The sequence below is a fragment of the Dreissena polymorpha genome, chromosome 4 (genome assembly GCF_020536995.1).
Source record: "Dreissena polymorpha isolate Duluth1 chromosome 4, UMN_Dpol_1.0, whole genome shotgun sequence".
Taxonomy (NCBI): Eukaryota; Metazoa; Mollusca; class Bivalvia; order Myida; family Dreissenidae; genus Dreissena; species Dreissena polymorpha.
The window spans coordinates 133,601,845-133,622,805 of record NC_068358.1 but is presented as its reverse complement, the minus strand read 5'-3'; the positions used below and the strand labels follow the sequence as shown (position 1 = coordinate 133,622,805).

The 20,961-nt window shown below is 32.6% G+C and overlaps 1 protein-coding gene across 2 annotated transcripts; it reads right to left on the bottom strand.

Annotated features, from left to right (window-relative positions):
* Window positions 1-13,236: 13,236 nt before the first annotated feature.
* Window positions 13,237-19,585, bottom strand: LOC127876810 (growth hormone secretagogue receptor type 1-like). 2 transcript variants are annotated; one of them, XM_052422274.1, is made up of 4 exons: window positions 19,488-19,585; window positions 16,759-16,958; window positions 16,031-16,208; window positions 13,237-15,525 (listed from the first exon to the last, which is right to left on the bottom strand). In XM_052422274.1, the coding sequence occupies exons 2-4, from the start codon at window positions 16,956-16,958 to the stop codon at window positions 14,770-14,772; spliced, it is 1,134 nt and encodes a 377-aa protein (XP_052278234.1). In that variant the 5' UTR covers window positions 19,488-19,585; the 3' UTR covers window positions 13,237-14,769. The 2 variants fall into 2 exon arrangements, with proteins under 2 accessions (XP_052278234.1, XP_052278233.1); XM_052422273.1 differs by having other exon boundaries at window positions 19,359-19,551.
* Window positions 19,586-20,961: the final 1,376 nt, after the last annotated feature.

The following is a 20,961-nucleotide window of genomic DNA, read 5'->3' as shown; positions in this document are numbered from 1 at the left end:
TAATAACGGATCTGTTTATATTACTACATTTCAGGATTGTGGTTGAATCAAACGCTGTAATATGCGAAGTATAATCATATTTTGAAGCGAGAATTTAAAGTTATATGGTCTTTATATTGTTGATCCAAATGTCGAAGACATAAGTTTATATCAATTTTCACGGAACACAGAATTGCAGAAAAGTTTTTAAAAAATGGTTAAAGTATATAAATATTATAGTTTTTGATTTAGTTTTCAACCAGTTACCTGAGAACATTCCGCAAAAAATTATTGCTTGAAAATTATCGATACTTCTATAGCTGATTACATAGGACGAAATAGAGCCGATTTAAAACAAAGAAAACAAATGCATTATCTTATTATTCATAATATAAAAAAACTTTTATTGTATGTCGATAACCCTAGAAGTGTTTACTACGAAATAAGTCAATATGCGGAAATGCCATGTTAAATTGACCTCAAAAGAAAACCTTAAACATTTAAAAAATAAAAACAGAGCTACAATTTGTATACAAACTCTTATATTAGCTTAAATTGTTTTGCACTAGGGTTTGGCCGCTAGCATGTAAACTATTATCGCGTGCTGTGTGTGGCAACATTATAACTATAACGTTTAAATTTGCCAAAAAGGGTAACGAATCTAAAAAAGCATTTAATTATGCATGTTAAACTTAGCTTATTTATATTGATGAAAAAGAATGTCAGTAAAATAAATAAGGTCAAAGAGTACGGTTGTTACTTGTATCGAAGAATTTGTGTATGTAGGATACCTACTTTAATTAGCTGGTATTGCGCCAAGCCTGGTAAGCCTGGTAACCCAAATATACATATTTTATGTAACTTTACTAAAGCTACACAATAATATGTGAGCAATGAATAAAGCCATAATCCAAAAGCAAATTATCCATAGTTCAACTATGTATAAGCCATCTGTTGAATGCATTATCTATATCAAGTACGATGCTTATTACACAAATAAAACGAATGTCATGGCAAACTTAATTGTTGCACATATCGGTTGTTATGACCGTCTTCTTGTCGTAATTAACACATATTGATCACAAGAGGAACGCAAATAGAAAGAAATCTGATGAAATGTAATTGTTTGAAAATTTAAAAGGCATACAAAAATAGAGGAAAGTATTAGCGTCATATGAATAAGATTTTCAAACAATACTTATATTATTGAAAACATATTATTATTGAGTAAATATTAGCTATTAGTGTTCGAAATAGAAGAGAACATCAATACATATTTGTTTGATACTATATCATTGGGGTATGAAATATTATAATAACTGTAAAATATTATAACAATGCCGCTATGAATAAACGTCTAGTGCTTACAATATACCACATTTAAAGGGCACAAACTGAATGCATTGATAAGGGAAAGAAGCGTTCGCTGTATCCAATTACACTTTCTTTACTGGATGTAAAAGTTCAACTCGAAATAGGTCGGCGAAAAACGCAGTGCTGCATCTCTATACTGTTTTTAATTAACCGATGAAGTAATAAAATCTTTTTTTATTTCGGCCCACTGGAGCGCACGATATGTTCTATACACGTGATTGGAAATTTATGTAGGCCCAAATCGGGCAAAGACGGCTAAGCCGGAAAAAACTCAAGTATTAAAAAAATAACAAGTCTGTTATTGTAAAAAAATGTATTGTCTCATGCTTAAATAACTTGAATGATGCCTGTTAAACGGACGTTATCATTTCATTTCGTTGCAACAATCAATTAAACATGTACACGACTATGTCGAAGAGCATTTTATAGCCTTAGTTCAGCTACTAAACAAAATCCTTTTTCCAATATTCGAACAGAAGTGATTGTAAACAAACAAACATGTGGGTATGCACAAGCAAATATCAAACACATCGAGTGTATGCTAAAATACTCTTTCGGATTAAGTGCGAGATTAATCGGAACAGGGTTTGAATTGGGTTAAAACCTCAACAATAATATTATTTTGCTATGATATAGACACCTACTGGATGGATCACGTCGTACACATTCAATGTCGTTACTTTTTTTAAACTGTTCAACACAAGATACGGCAGTTCTTGTATTATATTGATCTCATAATTTGCACAAAACAAACATTCAGCTGCAGGCAGATATTACCAGCTGCTTGTAAATCAACATTTACTAGGTTTTCTGAAAATCTCGTCATTGCTATTTAATATAGTCAGTGATAAATTACTCACGTACCAGAGGCTCAAAGAAATATGTGTTTATGTGTGTTTTACATCTGGCTTAAAATACTGCCAATAGCATGTTCTTGATGTAGAAATTGCAAGTTTTGTTTTCCAGTTTGCAAGTGTTAACTAAAATTAAACAGAGTCACTCATAAAAACGATTTTTATGAAGACTACATGCACTGATTATCGGCCGGTAACCAAATATAAATAAAAGGAAATAGTCTTGGAATTGAATTCTACATAAAAATGTGTATGTTTAATTATGTTTGGATTGAAATGTTAGCACATGCTTTTTTATTGACGCGTCTAAACCAAGCACACATTAACCAAAAAATCACTCTGCAAATCTCACCGACGATATATTAAATAGTTTATCTTATATTTCGGGGAATTTGACTTACTTTCGCGGGCTCTTAATTCTTTACATGTAAAGTTTTATATACAAACATTAATCGGAAGGGTTAAATCATTAACGAGTAACACTCAATGTGCGTATTTTATGTTATGATTTCTATTTAAATATGTACTAGGTACTTTAATAGATATCAACTTATGACAGTACGAATATTTAGAGAGTTCAAACACCTTTAGTTATTACGGTAAGTAGTATATCACTATATGACTATATATTTTTGCGAAAAAAAAAACAAACATGAAAAAAAATACAAATATTATTTAACGACACAATTTAGCCATTTAAAGTATATGCCAAACTCATATAGGTATCTCAACAAGATCACGTGCTTAACGTCCCTGTTGTAATGGGCTGAAAATAAAAGAACCAATTTAAGAGGAATTACAGAATCAAGTGCTCTTGGTGGCCTTATATGGAGCCACCAATAATTAATTTGGTACATTGGTGAACTGAACTAGAAGAAAATAATATATTAAATCCGTTCGATACAATAACGCTTTTAGCACTCATTTGACAAGTTTTAGAGCATGCTTATGCGGTAGGATTGACCTTTTGAACACAAAGTTGTGTTTAATGAAACTCGCAGTAATGTCTTTTTTTATGCAAGTATACATTTATATATAATCATATTGCATATTTGTTTGTCACATTGCTTTCACCAATATATATATATTTCCAGCACTATTTGCATAAACTTTCGAATAACGTACTTTTAAACAATCCTTTTTTCGTTTTGATTCAAAATAACAAGCAAAAACCATTACTCTTTTCAGAAGTCAATTAATATCACACACTGTATTCGTCACGGCCCGAAGTTAATTGTATGCGCAAGGTGTGTTTTGCATGCGCATGTGAATCTTAATTATATCTGCGACCATTTAAGTGTAAACTATTCGTCATTGTCACTGACAGACAAGCAATTTTGTATTGATTAAGTTCATTTCAATAAATTTAAATTGAATGAAACATATGGAAAGAATGTTTTTTAAACAAATCCACCTTATGACATGTGTTTCAATATCGGAAGGTTTTTCTTTTTCATTCATAATGCTGTGTTTATTTGTTATATGTTATAATAATGTATAACTCTCATTATGAATACGCACTAATTGCTTGTGATTCATATAGGAAATTATAAACATATAGGGTTTAATATGTTATGTATTTTAGTGTGAGGATCAATTATGTTGGTGAGGTCGCCGTGGTGTAATGGATACGTTGTCAGCCAAGCGACCGGGTGGGCACGGGTTCGATCCCCACTGGGATAGTTCTTTTAGATTTCCCCCAAGAAACACCAAGTGCTGTTTCTATGCCCAGGAAACGGACTCGAGAGCGTTTCAATAAGCCGTAGGCTTTAGATGCAATCGAGAAAAAAAAAAAAGAAATTATTCTCGGTTTTATAAATACAGTATAGTATGGTTTTATACATGTTATTTAGAAGAGAGATTATGGCAATGGTTTAGCGCGAAAATTGCACGGGTTTTGTGTTTAAGATTTAGCGCGAAAGCGCACAAGTTTTCCGTTTTAGGGTATATATGATTTGCAAATCTATTGAGTCGCCATTCGAGGGTGTATTTGATAGGCAAAAGTTAGGGAAACGGATAACGAAGGGGTGATAACCCCGCCATCCCGCTCTTAATATTTATGTCTAAATAATTGGTTACATTATTTTAACGTTTATAATTTTGCAAATATGAAGTCGATATAAAGTTTATTTTCCGTTCGGTTTTTAGTCTTTGTGAGATGGATCTAAAAACGAACCGATTCCTTTACTGAGAAAGACGATGGGTATTTTCATTTAGGTCTTAAGCAGCAAGTGTTCTTGATTATTTAAATAATTTTGACTCATTTTTTACTTCATTTTGTGCTTTAATGTGGATGCTTAAGTTATGTCTTTCATGTTTTCGAGACTCTTTACTTCCTGGAGATAGTAACTCCACCATATTGACTGAAATCTTGGTATGTTTTAATGTCAGTGTTATTATTTTTTGTTGTCTAACGTAATGAACGTTTAATTTTAAAAGATATTCTTATTTTACGATAACTTAATTTATTCGTTTTGATGTGGCTGGTTAGATGCTGATGTCGGTTTAGTATAGTTGTTGAAAAAAAATCGTCATATGCATGTATATATTTTTCGGAATACTTATGATTTATAAACATTCGTTTTAGGTGTTATATGGATTTTATGGTTTGAGATATTTTGTGTTTCTTGTTGATTTCCGGGGTGTATACTGGGTGCGCTTGTTGTTTGTTTGTAATGTTGATTTGCGCAATGAAATTGATAATGTTTTATTTTCATGTTTTGCTAAAGAATACTTAATTTGTAAGGTATAATAATAGCTGCTTATTTGTAGATTTCTCTAAAATTTGAGGTTTCGGGAAGTGATGACGGCACCTAGACACCGGTCTTGAGCCATGGGTCCTCATACGTCCCCCTGCTATTAAAAGAAAGAAAATAACATGAGCTGTCACCAGAGGATGGCTTATTGATAGAAGTTATGAGCTTTTTTTAAAACCTAAACGCAGATTTCGAAATCTAAACGCAGACCCTAAGTTCAAGGTCAAGGTCACAGGGGTCAAAATGTGTGTGCGTATGGAAAGGCCTTGCCCATATACACATGCGTACCAAATATGAAGGTTATATCTCAAGGGACATAGAAGTAATGAGCATTTTTCAAAACCTAAACGCAGATTTCGAAACCTAAACGCGGACCCCATCTTCAAGGTCAAGGTCACAGGGGTCAACATTTTTGTGCGTATGGAAAGGCCTTGTCCATAATACACATGCATACCAAATATGAAAGTTATATCTCAAGGGACATATGAGTTATGAGCATTTTTTCAAACCTAAACGCAGATTTCGAAACCTAAACGCGGACCCTAAATTCAAGGTCAAGGTCACAGCGGTACACGTTTTTTTGTGCGTATGGAAAGGCCTTATCCATATACACATGCATACCAAATATGAAGTATATATCTCAAGGGACATAGAAGTTATGAACATTTTTCGAAACCAAAACGCAGATTTCGAAACCTAAACGCGGACCATAAGTTCAAGGTCAAGGACACACGGGTAAACATTTGTGAGCGTATGGAAAGGCCTTTTCCATATTCACATGCATACCAAATATGAAGGTTATATCTCAAGGGACATAGAAGTTATAAGCATTTTTCGAAACCTAAGCGCAAAGTGTGGCGGAAAGACGGACAGACAGACAGACGGACATACAGACGGACAGTCCGATCACTATATGCCCCCTTTTCTTCGAAAGGGGGCATAAACATTAGCAGTAGGGTTGCGTATCCCACTCGCGGTTTTACCTGAATCGAATTGTATGGGGTGTATGTGAAGTCATGTACACTTCTCTTGATGGTGGTGGTGGATGAATCTTGCAGATCATAGCAGCTTCCTTAAACAAATCAATGTTTTACCTTTGTAAATTTATAATATTTAAGCAACTTAACGTGATTGATGGGCATTGAGGGCATCCTGTGAGCACTTTGGGCATCGGCGGGGATTGTTTTATTCAAATAGTAACTCTTGATTTTAGGTATATACTTACCGTCGAATTGTTATGAATAAATTTGCATTTTTTCACATACCACACATGTGCATGTTATGTATTCATAATTACATGCCGTACATCATTTAAATAGTATCGTTTCAGTTCTTTGGACATCGGAACAAATATGTTACACCGTTTACAGTCGTCTCAAGACTCGTCAACTGAGCGGTGCCATTGATCTCGATCTCCGTTTCACATGGAACACATACGGGCGTCAGAAGAATTGTTTTTTGCGTTTATATGTCGAAAGTCCTGTCAAATACAAGCACTCACTCCTATTTGTTGTTGGGTTATTATTTGTATGATAACGATAACGATGTTGAGAGGATGATGATGATATGGTTGATAATGATGATAAGTATTTAAAAGTATTTACAGAATAATAAATGTACTCCTAACTATGAGTAAATAGGTTTAATCTACTTGGGTTCAACAGATATGTAACATTAAGCACGTATGGGCCGCCACCATACTTTTGTAAAAAAAGTCATTCTGTGCTGAATAAAATTTATCAGAACTAAACAATACGAAGTGTCATTAGATAAGCAAGAATAAATTAAGCACATGTTATGCAGATTTTTTTAAAATAATATCTTGCGACTTTTAAACGAATGTAACATTTCCAACTTTGAGTTAACCACAACAGACTCCAGTCTTAAAACATAACTATTGGTGTATTGAAACTTACGTTTTCACTGCCAACACAAATCTAGATATGTCTGAGCTTCGTGGAATCCACCCCAACAAAAAATAAATAAATAATAATACATAAACGGACGATTGTAACAAGTCAGCCTAATCGGCAAAGTAAAAATCTATAACATTGTTTTGTAATATGGACTTTAAAACACGTATAATGTATTATGAATGATAAATTGTTCCAGGTAATTTAACACATTGGCTAACTGGCAATTATGATCTGTTTATGTCTATGATGATTATTTGTAAATGCACTATCTTACTTCAGATTTTCTTATTAAAAATCCCGTTTAACGGTGGTGAATTTTACCGGTCGCCATAAGAGCTGATATTAAAATATATACAAAATTTGTTGGTTTATACGTGTACACGTCTCAAGTTTTACGGTCGCGTAATTGTTTTATATCAAATTATATCTGCAGCAGATCCGTTGTCTGTTGATAGCACATTGGTGCCAGAACTAACGATGCCTAGGATCGTTGCAATTGATAAAAATCTATTAAACACACACGATGCTTCTTCATAACATACCTGCTTGTGTCTTCCTGGAGAAACTATACATATGTTTTGTTTTTCCAACATAGTCTATAGAGCGGAGAAAATTGGTAACGTAAATGGTCAATAAAATTACATAACAACTGCTTTAAGATGCTTTATAAATTTTATTTTTTCATATTTTTTCGCATATTATATTAGTGCCTACGCAGATGCAGCATTGATAAAAAGAAGGCCACATCAATTATTAATATAAATTCGTATTTACATTTACAAGCTATTTATTCATTATTTATGTTTTATTCATGCATAATCACGAAATAATAACAAGCACCTTTCATAATTCAAAAAAACTCGATTATTTATTAAATGAGTGATACGGAGGTGAGTTAAAATAATATCGTAATTTGGGGCTATAGGGCCTACAAATATGGGGTATATTTAAACAAACCTGTATCACCGCAAATGTTACTTTACAGGCAGCATCGTCCTGTGATGAATATACAGTGTTAATTATTCCAAAATAATCGATTCGCGTCTAATTAAACGTTAGCAGCATTGGCACATACAATATTTATTTGACACGTGCAACATTAAGTTGATATACAGCGTCATTTGATTTGCTCGATTTAGTGCGGAAATAGTGTCGTTTCAGTTAAAATGTTTTTGAAATATACTTCATTTTAACGTTGATATGTATAATACGTTTTTAGTACAAAGAATGTGATGTCGCGCACGAAGAACTAGAATGATATCAATATGTAACTATGTTCTTCTCAGTTGTTCATTAAAATGAAATAATGTGTTAATACAGTGTGTTAAATACACGCATAGCGGTTATAGCGAACCTGTTGTAACTATCATTGAACGCTAAGCTAGGAAACAATGCAACGCATTTAATATAACAAGCACTATTGATCTCAGTATGTGTAATTTATAGTCAAAGAGTTTTTCGACAGAATGTATGCATCACATCTAAAAATAAACAAACATCGTTATACTGATTTCGACCTATAGTAAAATATCAGCCTTTTAGATCGGATGAACCATCGAAAGACTTCTGTTTGCTGAAAATTAGCAATCCCTTAAATTTCAAAAGATACTGCTTGTTTGTACAAAACACGTGTATCCTATGAAATATGTTTTAATGTTGAACATTCTGTTCGTTCAAGCAAACGACTCCAACAATAATAATGTGAACGAAGGCAGTGATTTACAATTATCACATGCTTATATAGAAAAAGACATTAAAAGTTTATATTTTATCTGTTGTGAGAAACAGAGGGGATGCTAAGAAAGAAAAATAATTCAGGGTGCACTCGCTTACACAAACCACTTATTGATACGCGAACAAAAAAAACCTTAGCATCTTGCACAATTTGCGCAAAAAATAAACGGGAACATGTGTCAGCAAAATATTGAAGCCTCATTGTGAGACTTTGTAACAATTTACATCGTGTATTCGCCGTGTCATAAGCATTACTGTGGTAAGGTTAAGTTTACAATTTTGTTGTTAGCATGCCTAACTGCAATTATGATGAAAAGCTGTTGTGTCGCAAATAATCGTATGGATGCATTGCGGCCTGTTCTTAACTATGAATGAACGAGCGTAATGCTTTTAAATCAAAGGGCAAATGATTACCTTTCTTAATTACATTTACCCTGCATAAATAAATAATGATGAGAGCGCAACGCTTAGACATCTCATTATGTTTCGCAGCCGAGATATTATCTATTGACAACAATTTGCTTTAAGTTGATATTGATAATTAATATACTTATCATTCACAAAAATGGGCGTTTATTCAATGTTTTAATTTGACCGTTGTAATACAATTACCTTATGTTTGTTAAAGAGTCAGTCAGGCACCAGAAAATGTCATTTTAAGGCAATTAATTATTGATGTTAACAAGGAAATATCAAGGACGTATTTTTAAAGCACACATAGCTACGTGATTAAATAATTTGCTTATGTTAAATTAAAAAAGTGCACATTTCTACAAATATATATCGAGATGAAAACAATTTCACTACTACTAAGATTATGGATTAAAGCAAATCGAAATACTTGTTTTACCGACTTTCCCTTCTTCATTAATAAACGACACAATTGAATTAGAAAAATCAGCCGAACAAATAAAAAAATATCATCTCCATATTTTCACTTTCGCAAGTGCTCGCAATAAATAGATATTTTTACACTCTACTTAGATCATTAATTCACGGTACTAACCCGAAATTAAACAAATATCGTTTGTGTAAGATGTAAGCCGCACACTAGCAAGGTATTCCATCTGACGTATATTACTTACAATACATAACATATTACTGCATATTCATAGATGATATTCGATTAAGTGGAGTATGTGTAACAATTGGCCATTCTTCATGTTATATATCTAACGCAATAGTTATGAAACGCAATGTGTGTTAAAAACTTATACAGTCAATGAACTTCTTATTCCTTTTCATAAACATGTTCACGTAAAGGTTTAGACTAATTCTTATTTTAGAAAAATCTTGGCTTAGTTAAGGGAGCTGTTGAGTTTTTCGGAAAAGGCAAAAGGCTGGATAACAATGTTTAACAGAATTTGATAACAACCCTTCACAAGATTTCCGGACTTGTTTGATTACTAAAGATATATAGATTACTTTTGTAAAAACGATGCACATAATGTATATGCATCATCAAAACATAATATAATGAAAATCTTAGTACTAGTTGAGTACTTGTTTACTGCGTTTTAATCCTCATAGAAGACATGTTACATGCCATATATGTAGCGTTTCCTTATGTGGTAGTTATTAAAGTTGTACATTTTTGTTAAGAAATTATTAAATCCTCTTGTATTTAAGAAACGCATACTTTGTTGTTTTTATTTATTATTGTGTGTGTTTCAGATAAAAAAAGTGATTTTATAAAATTGTCGAATTTTCTCTAAAGAAACCCAGTTTTCTTACATTGTTTTTATTTAAACAGCAGTCAATTCGTTAGAAATAACATAAACTAAATTGCTATAGCACATTTCGGAATAGAACAGAATTAAAAAAGTTAAAATTAGATTATGCTTACACAAACTCAAAAATTCATATCAAGCACAATCTTGTTGCAAATGCGAATTACAAACAAACGAAGCAAAACCAATGACACATACATCATATAAAACGTTGCTCAGGAAGCAAAAACAACAAAGATCAGGATCCACCAAGAAGAAAACTTAAATATTCGTATCTTGCATCACTCTATTCCGACTGATTTCGTATTTTGTTGCTTTGAATGTGTATAAACTCAGTTTTAGTATTTATAAATTATCAATAAGTCACCAGTATAATTCTTGTGTAACCCACTGTGACAAATTGCATGCGGTTGTTATTTGATCTGATGGAAAAGATTGGAATCCTTTTTATATTTATTACTGTTGTAGACAGACCGCTCAATACATAATGGCTGATTGGCATGTCATAGCTGAACCATCAAATTTGTTTTAGTGTGTGCTTAAATGCCAAAAAAGTGTAAGTTTGCTTTCGATGAATCATAAGTGTATGGCCCGATGTAACCAGAGAAATAGACAATTACATTAAAAAACATGGCAAAGGCAATGGATATATGCACTTATGTTACACACTTTATCTGAGTGTTTCGCAATTGAATATGTTCATACGAGAACGAATTAATTTAAATACAATGCAAAATTAAACGATATAAATACAAATAAGTATTTCTTCCCGTTCGTTTAATATCGTACAAAACACAACAGCGTCGACCCAAATAAAATAAGTTTCATACACAGTTTATTTTTTTTAAAGACATCTGTATAAAATACTAGTTTATTATCTACAATGCATTTTATGCCTAATTATATTGTTATTTAGCTCAAACTGTATTATTTTTCTGAAATCTTTTTATAAAATCTGCTTCGGTTACAACATATGTTTTTGCTTCATTGCGGCTTTTCTGTTAGATAGGAAGTAAACATTTATATTGAGAAATAAATAGTAACATTTGAAACACATGTTATGTTTTGGTTTGTCTTTTTTTATTCTACAAAATAATAAGTGCAGTGGATTTGGTATGATGTGGAAACTGTACATAATAATAATTCATAACTATACTGTGAGTTACACTCAATGAAGAAAAACAACTGTTGTTATGTTCACATAGCCATTGCTTTCTGGATGCGCGAACTGAAAGAACCATTGCCGCAAGAGTATTGTGTGATTTACATATTGTATATATACTCTGTATAATATTACTCGCGTATTTATAGTCTTTGTGAACGTCAAATGTCTTTACAATTAAAAAGAATGTTAAAACGATACCAAGGCTAGCTAAATCTTTAGCACTTTATGTTAAAAGTAGCTCATTACACACACGCATGCATGGTGTGTTATTTTTAGCTCGGAACAAACACGAAGAGTGAACGGCTTTGTTCATCAACGGAACAATATCGTGTTTTTATTTAGAGCCAAATGTTAAATTATTTACTCCAGTCTGCACTTATTGCGTTTAACTCTCCAAGATATGCATCATTTGTATATTATACCATTATCTTTCACATTGAGTACAAATGGTGATACAGGGGCTCAATTATCACTTATGCAGCAATTTAATGCAATTTAACCAAAGTGATTTCTTAGTACCACTCTATAAAGTTGTATCCGTGAGGTTTGATAACTCACTACTGGCTGAATTTTGAATCACAGAACCAATTTTACCTGTATACTTTGCATGTTCGTGTGTCTTAAATATCAACCGTGTACATTATATTTAAACCTTCTTAAAGCACAGCGACTACCAAACTAACAAGCGCCATTTTAAGACATGGGTGAATTACCACCAAAAACAGTTTCACACTCACTGTCCAAAAATAAAACATATTAATGCAGCTGTTTCGGTATACTAGGAATTGGTCTTTGTATTGAATGATAGCAAATTACTATGATATGTTCATTCGAGTTTTTTATGTCTTAGTCTTAGTATAATATTAATTATAAAGTCTAGATTGGTACAGCGAATTCATTAATTAACCTAACGGATAAAGAAATGGACATTTTAGAAGCACACTATATTGTTTGTTTGCGGTGTGGTATTAGACAACTGTATTTGTGGAATCTATTGCGTTTGATAAATAGTGTGGGGATTATGTTTATTCCAACGATTTCGGTGTATCAATGTATGAAATCATAAGATCAAATCATAAGATCAATGGCGCAATAGAGTACACTCCTTACACAAAACATACAATTAGGTCAAGGTCTACATTATTCTGCTATTTGTCGCAAATTGCAACGTGACATCAAGACACACTCGTCACAGTTGACTTGTATGTCAGTAAGACATGTTAACAAGGCAAAACGATTTATTTGCCACATAATGTTTTTCATGTTGATTATTCCTAAATTGAATCGGCAAACACAAACAAAAAGAACATCTTTTTGAAAGAAAAAAATTAAATCGCGACATCTTTGTTTCGACTTAATACTTAACCAATTGTATATTTCAATAAAACGGCATTTTATATGATCAGTGATTTTAGCTAGAAGAACAATTTGATGTATATATCACATCGTGACGTACCCTGCCAGTAACTCAAAACAAACAAAACCAGCGGTAATACACAGAAACGAGATATTTGGCTAGGAGTTAGGATGCGTGCAACAGCTCACAGTTTTTTTTATTACAGGTTGTAAAAAAGTTACATAATTGATAAGGATATTAACAACAAATTCCTTATGTCATTCACGAATCCTAATTGTATAATCTCTACACTTGCGAGTTTCAGCTAACGTCTGTTTAATGCAGCCAGCGGCAATTTTCACTTAATAGGTTTACATATAAGATGAAAAATTAAAAATAATTAAAGCAATTAATTAATTAAAAAACAACATTTAATTCATTTTTCATTGTTTATTCTCATACATTCAAATAATGCAAACTTTAATACATAATGTCGTTTTCTTCGTGTTACAGCTTTTGCAAATTTGCGCTTGAAGTTCATTTTACTTGTTTTGCATTTCTCCACATTTTGAAAATAGACATAAATTCTATAATCAATTCGACTTGCCATTATTTGATGAGCTTTTTTTGTATCATTAAACACAGCTATTACTGACACAACACAATTGTTTATTATATTAGAATTAATACAATAATTTTATTAGTTCTATTCGAACTCGACGTTGAAATACAACTAGAAAAATAATTGAAATTCTGGCTAAGTAATGCGTTAATTGGCACCAATAATATGTCCAAAAGATACCAAATGATATGACTAAATATATAGTCATCTAAAAGCACACAAACGAAAAAATACCTCATGCAAGAATGATCTGAATACATCAATAATTGTTTCAAAGTTTATCATCAATTCAGTTTGGCAAAACTTTTAAACATATGCAATTAAAATATACATGTGCGACTGCGTATCATCACACTTTTATGTTGGCTTTTCATGAATATATTATAAGAGTGTGCTAAATAAATGAAAACCCGATACTCTTTCTATCTAGACCGAGGCGTCTCTAAACACTCCTTTGCATCTGTTGTTCCCAAGGGGTAATACATCACATCTCATACCGATGGCATAATTTCTTGCAATAATTTAATCCATACGAACAGCACATGCGGCAAAATGTCGCGTGAAAACCGGTAGTTTGGACATTTTCATAACACATAGTTCCGAAAGACGTAGTGGTTATTTACTCAATAATGCAAAAGCAGGTAACGGCAGAGCAAACTATCAATTCACATGAGAAGATAGAGAGTAGTGTATGCATAATTTAATAAAACATCGTTATAATGCTGTAATATACGATTCGATGTTGATAATGATTATGAATGTAAGATGCATTTTCAACACGCGAAGGGTCAAAATTAACTTTTGTTTGGTCGCCGGCATAGGAATATCGGTTAAAAAAACGGATAAATTGTAGTTGCACAGCATTTTGTAGATGTTTGCTCATGGGTTGCTTTTAAAAACATTAAAATTCACCATGGTGTCCATTTAAAATGCATGATCGCCTTGGCATGTTGGCATCGTAATAAAAATGTAAATAATTATGCAATATACATACCGATACAATTTTTAAGGCGTGACAATGTTATTTTGTTGAAACTTTCCCACAGCTTTCAAAAAATCTGTTCATTCATCCGGTGTGTCTTTCATCAATTAATTTGGCGGACGTTGTAAAGATCACACATTGAAAAGCATAACATGTAATGAACTTCTTCCTCGTTTTCCAAATCTACAATCCAGTACTACAATGCTCACGTATTTTATATAGATCATGTTGGTTGACCTCAATCTTAAACGAATTCGAGCTTTACGATAAATGTTTACAAATCTTCTAACAAACATGTCACGCAGTAGTTTTCTTATTAAACTACGGCTCCAGATTGGTTAGTATAACTGTTTCAGCATACTTCCCAGCATTTCCATTGTTGGTAGACATGCTATAGTCAGTATGCTTAGCTCTATTTGGTGATCTCATCATTCTATTACCAACGAAGCGCATACACATTTCTTTGCATGCTTTTTGAAAATATGTTCCAGTGATGTAATAAATAATGAAATACGAAGCGTAATTTGATAAGCATATTTCCTCAACCGCTTTGCGCATAGTAAGGTACAGAAAATACGACTTCCACGTTGGGTCACTTGCCCATTTTTCAAGACTCAAATAAGGATTCCCTTGCGGAACGGAAGTCTGTATGGCGTAAAAGATTGTCGCCGGAAGAAGTGTTAGAATGAAATAGAATGAAACACATAGCAACGTAGTTGTCGAGGCCGGATTACTCCCCTGACCATGCGCTGCACTTTGAAACTGTATTCGCTTTATTTCCCGGATTACTAGCACATTTATGACAAGGCAAGCAACGGGGATGACAAGGAAAAGCAGCATTTCGGTTACCCATGTCCAGATTGTGTGAAAGCCGTTTGCGGACGGACGGAAAACGCATCCAATGGCGTCATCAAACGCCCAAATGTACACTTGTACAAGTCCAAGAGCTATTGATGTAACGGACATACAGCCAATCACAATCTTTGCACGAGTTACTGTACAATATTTCTCACTGACAAACGGATGACAGACGGCGATATAACGTTCTGTTGTAAAGGCTAAAACCAGCATAGGAACCTGAAAAGTAGGATTTCATGTTGTGATTCGTGGTCTGCATTTAAAAGTGCAATAGCATAATTGAAAAGCTTTTGTTAGAGGAATGTAGTTCACAAATTATTCACAGAAACGTCAAACATTATACATGTGACAATATCAAATACGGGATGACTCATTTAGGTAAAATGGAATATGACATTGCATGAAGCATCATATAGGATAAATGTCTACGGTTTCAAAATCAATCTAATATAATATTTTTGTGATAATGAAACAGACGTCGTAAAAACAATACTTTGATGCAATGATGTTTCAGATTTTTATTGCACATTACATGGATTTCAATACGCGGGTGCATGTATTTTTATTGTTTAGCCTACGTTTCAAATGCACATATAAAAGACGCATGCCTTTGCAAAATATGTAAAGAATGTTATGTCAGTTAAAATTGAAACTATGTATGGCCGAACATGCATTGAGATTACGATACGTTAATTTAAAACAATGCAACAATATTTGTATTTACCATATACTGAGGAGTTATAAAGAAGAAGTTGAACAACTCGCACGAGACCCGTTTGTGGTACGTGTTGTAACCCCAGGCCATGTGAAGTTCGTAAATCACGTGCAAAATGAGGTACAATGTTTCAACAATGGAAAGGATTCCAAAGTACAATGCTGATGAATTGGATTTACAAACTGTTCTGAAAATAAATAGTAATGAATTAAGTATAAAGATGATGCTAAAAAAGCTAAATACAAAACACAACGGTTTAAATATGTTCGTCTCAAAATGACGGAGTAATTTTTTTCAAATTGACGAACAGTTGGCATTCATATAAAAACAGAATTTGTCATATACTTTCATACAAACTTAATATATATTGATGTGTTAAAGAATGGACTTTTTTCATTATTTTATATATAAAATAATTTTACACTGTCTACATCTTTGACAGATGTCTATGTCTATATCTTTGTATCATTGTGAATGAATTTATTTACAAAAACAACAACACCTTTTTAGATCTCAGTGACTAAATGGGTTGGGTGTTCACCTTTTGACTGGAAGGTCAGGGATCGATCCCAACTTTTGGAACGTGCTTCGAATCCCCCTCCAAAAAGATAAAAAGTACTGGTTCTACCCAACAAAAGGAAATAACAGCGTCTCCACAATCATCAGGCTTCCGATGCAATTGAGTTTAAATTAATAAGTTAGCATTTATTATTTAATTTAAGATTAGTTCTGCAAACCTGGACAGCCATATTTTTGCTGATATTGGGTTTCCAATGAAGCCAATGATGTACCAAATAGGCGTCACCACCCTGTCAATGGTGACCACTTGTGGTGCGGTCACCAGTAGAATCTCAATATAGGACCGGTTTGCAAAGAGGTTAACCGGTCCCTCGGTTACTGTGGCCATAGCAGATACGTTTAAACTGGAGGAATTCATCTGAAATGTATTTAACAATGGTACAAACTACACATATAAATAACAACAAATGCGATCGCAGGACAAGAATGTTATAGCGAATTAGGACCCGTTACATTTGAATTTGCACACAGTCACTGGGATCGAATGACCTTTGACTCAATTTCAAATATACAGAGCATACAACAGACAGACATTTAAATGTTTTCATTCCTTTCTGGTGATTGGATAATACCTAGTAAGATTTAGTAATTTGTTAATTATAGTTAAACTCAAACAGCTTATTTATACTCTGAACCATACTTTGCTTATATTCGCATACTTAGTTTTAATATATGTATAAAATATTTTTTTAAGAAGAAAAAAATCGATATTTCTTGTGTGTTTTTTGCTTGTTTACATTCTTTCTTGAATGTTATAAAAATACATTTGATATATGCAAAATATGTATAATGTATCTCCTGTAAATTGAAATATGCGTGATTCATGTCAAACATTTTAAATAACATATGAGAACCATCTATCAATTATGTTTACCGATATAGTGTATGGACATCAGATGTTACAATCTGCGATTGACGTTAGAATGAAAGGAACAAGGAAAAAACATTTCTCATGCGTAATTTAATTTTAATGAATGTACATTCTAGACCACGGGTTATTCGAAAAAAAAAACGGTAAAGAAAATACGTATGTTCGATTATGCATGGAACAAACATTGTGTTGATATCGAAATATTTATAGTGATGTTATTCTGTGTTATCTTGTATGCACATGTTGTGATGTATGCAAACCAAGTGGAAAATTAAACAGCAATTCTGGCAATCTATATGTCTAATTTATTAATTGAAGCATAAGCATGTTTCATTCATCAAATCTATACTATCAATACGGCATATATTGATTCATGCGATACATGACATGCGCTTATAAAATGTGAAAATGAAATTATTTCATTTACTGATTTATAGATTTGCATTGATGTTTCGTAAAACGGGATTATTTCTTCAATCAAAATACGAGTGTTTTGTTACACCTTTTCATATATGCAGTAAACTAAAACATTGATAATGATAGAAATCATATAAAACAACTCATCTTTGTGCTATGCGAGATCGCAATGCGGCTTGGTTAAAGTCAAGGTAGCTTGTATTATATTGGCATATCCTTCGAATCAACGATGTTTGTGCACGTTTATTTCAATACCTAAACATAGTTATTAATCACGAAATAGCGCTACAATTCTTGATAGCAATCAGACACACAAACACACCCTCTAAGAATATAGTCTTATTGAAATTTCTGGATTTAAAGTAGATATAATTATGTATGAAACAGTGTTTGTTAATATTTTGTTTTCTTTTCTTCCTTGGATGTCAGCTTTTAATTTAGTAAGATATTGATATGATTCGAAACTAGAAAACAAAACACAATATGTTACTTATTGAAGCTTTAAATTATCTAATCGACATTATGAAAGGACACACACGTGTACATGTATGCACAAGCCAAGCAAAAACACTTAAGTTCTCTTTAACCCCAACTATGAATTTAAATTGAGAGTTTATGCCGTAATAGCACGTTTTAGTTTGAAACATGACTATTAATAATATCGCTTCAGTGAATCGTGTAATTTTACTATCGCATTGCAATTCATGTTACAATTTGATATTGGTATGAATACTGTATGAAGCGGTGAATATCAAGCTTCAAAGCAACATACTATATGGCGCGGTTAATATTAAAAGCTTGAAGCAACACAAAAGTGATAACTATTGCTTCATATCAATGCGTACATTTAATGTATTCATTTATTTATTTTTGAGCGTTTTAAAATTATTTATAACGTTTAATTTGTAATTCTAATAGGATAGGCTAAAATTCACAATCGAGTTCCCGTCAGGAGTCCGGTTGTTTCCCAATTGCAAGCTGTTCATGATGTGAAAAACTTATGAAACGCAATTTAAGCAGGATTCAATACCGTCATGCAATCATTCCTGTTCTTCGGTATTAAAATACTATTTAATCAATATTTTACAATATGTGTTAGATTGGAAAAAGCAGATGAATGAAGCGAAATAACTTAGATAAAATTAACAATACGAACTCAATGTACAACGTAAATTACTGCATTAATACGTTAAATTGATCGGACTTTGCATAAGGACCTGCATAAACTAGGATGCTCAGAAAACATAACATATTAGGAGAAGGCCTTCGCTGGTTTATTGCGATCGTATTTGCTTAATTATTTTGCAATTTAGTAATGTTTTATTGCAAGATATATATTTTTTTCTCAATATCTATGGCGTAGCAGCTTTAAAGGGAAACATATTGTAACTATAAGATTGAAGTTATCCATTGCAAATCGAACTGCGATCGAAGAATCGACGAAATAAGAGTTTTATCATACAAACGTACCATCAATTGAAGTTTCACTCACTATTTGTCTGTCCTCATTGTGTTATTAATCCGTATAAATATTAACAAAGCATGTTTTACACTGTTACTAAACCACTGCACTTTACCCTATTTCACATATTTTCTTACGTTTCTGTTTTACTCCGACCAATCCGCTGTGAACGCTAATCCGCGTGCTGAAACTCAAACTGAATGGTTGATGAACCAGCGCGATATGACTATCAGAGAGCTCTGCGTATGTAGATATTGCTCTTCACTCGTATCACAAATATGCATTAAACCCATAGGGATTTCATCAACTGTAAACGAGAACCGATATAGAAATTGATATGCTATAGATTCAATTAGTTTATAAAGGTTCATCTATAAAAGTATACATTATAGCTGCTACCAAATAGTCACGGGTCAACTCGTATGACGCATATACTCAGAAATGTTCCGCTCAAATGCCGTGACTGGAAAATTATGATTATAATAAAGGTCACGCGGACCATGGGAAATGAATGGCATATTATAAATACTGTTATTCCCTGATGTTTAAACTTAGTCTATTAATTATCACTGCAAGAATTAAATCAGCAAAAAAATATAATTACAAATTAAATTGTATCTTATTTACTCGCTTTGAACACAATTTTTATTTAATTGCATTAGCAATTTATATATATATATATACATTACAGTTTATTATTCTGTTTGAATAAGTTATATATCATCCCTTATTTTATATACTTTATATAATATAGACTAAGGTAGACGTTAGAAATGAAATAAATCGTTGACTCGGGAAAATAGTTTGTGTTTTGTTATAGGCGGACACGTGCTGCCTGTTTCAGTTATATCAATTACCACCCAGCTGTCACTATATCCGAAGGTCTAAATATCAATTTGCAGCCTTTCATACCATTACACCATTTCTTTATTTTCAAGTGATATCCTATACTCGCATTATCATTACAGAACGAAAGACTGCAAGATTTGAATTTTGTATTTAGTTAACATGTATGTTGCATTTGCTCTACACCCACGTAATATACTTTAAAAAAATAATTGAAATATAAGCATGAATAAAACGTGCGCAACGTATAAAACCAATTTCTTATAGAAAAGTGTAATGTATGCCGTTGATGTTGCCATTTTAAATTAGAACATAGGTATAGAGCATGCAACGACACTGTATAAATACTGTACAGTTTATGTAAACCCCAATGCATTTGCAGTGACAGTTCCAAGGCGGTGGCCCAAGTTATATTAATGTTTAAGCATGTGTACTGGTGTGTCTTGTTAAGTGTAGTTGTGTTGTGTTTGACTGTATGAAATTCGACTCCTTGCCATTAACAAAGGGCCGCATAAAGTTTCTCTTTTGCTGTTGCAGCTAAAGCTTCAGTTTATGTTTATTTGCCCATGCGTATTTGCACTTATATATACACGCTTATGCCATGTATTTTGTTTTGTTTTGAATTTAGACTTTATATCGTAAATCGCATTGTAATCGTAAGGTGATTATGTGGAAAGAGACAAGTTGGCATTAATTTATCAATTTGTATTGTTTCTTTATTAATATAAGTCTAATGTAAGATTTCTTATATTGATGAAATATAAT

Bases quoted from the DNA above. Each gene is read 5' to 3' on its own strand.
- LOC127876810 (XM_052422273.1), bottom strand. The intron at 16,209-16,758 runs GTTTGCAGAACT...ATTTATTTTCAG, and splicing joins GCAAAAATATGGCTGTCCAG to AACAGTTTGTAAATCCAATT. The intron at 15,526-16,030 runs GTAAATACAAAT...CCTACTTTTCAG, and splicing joins TTATAACTCCTCAGTATATG to GTTCCTATGCTGGTTTTAGC.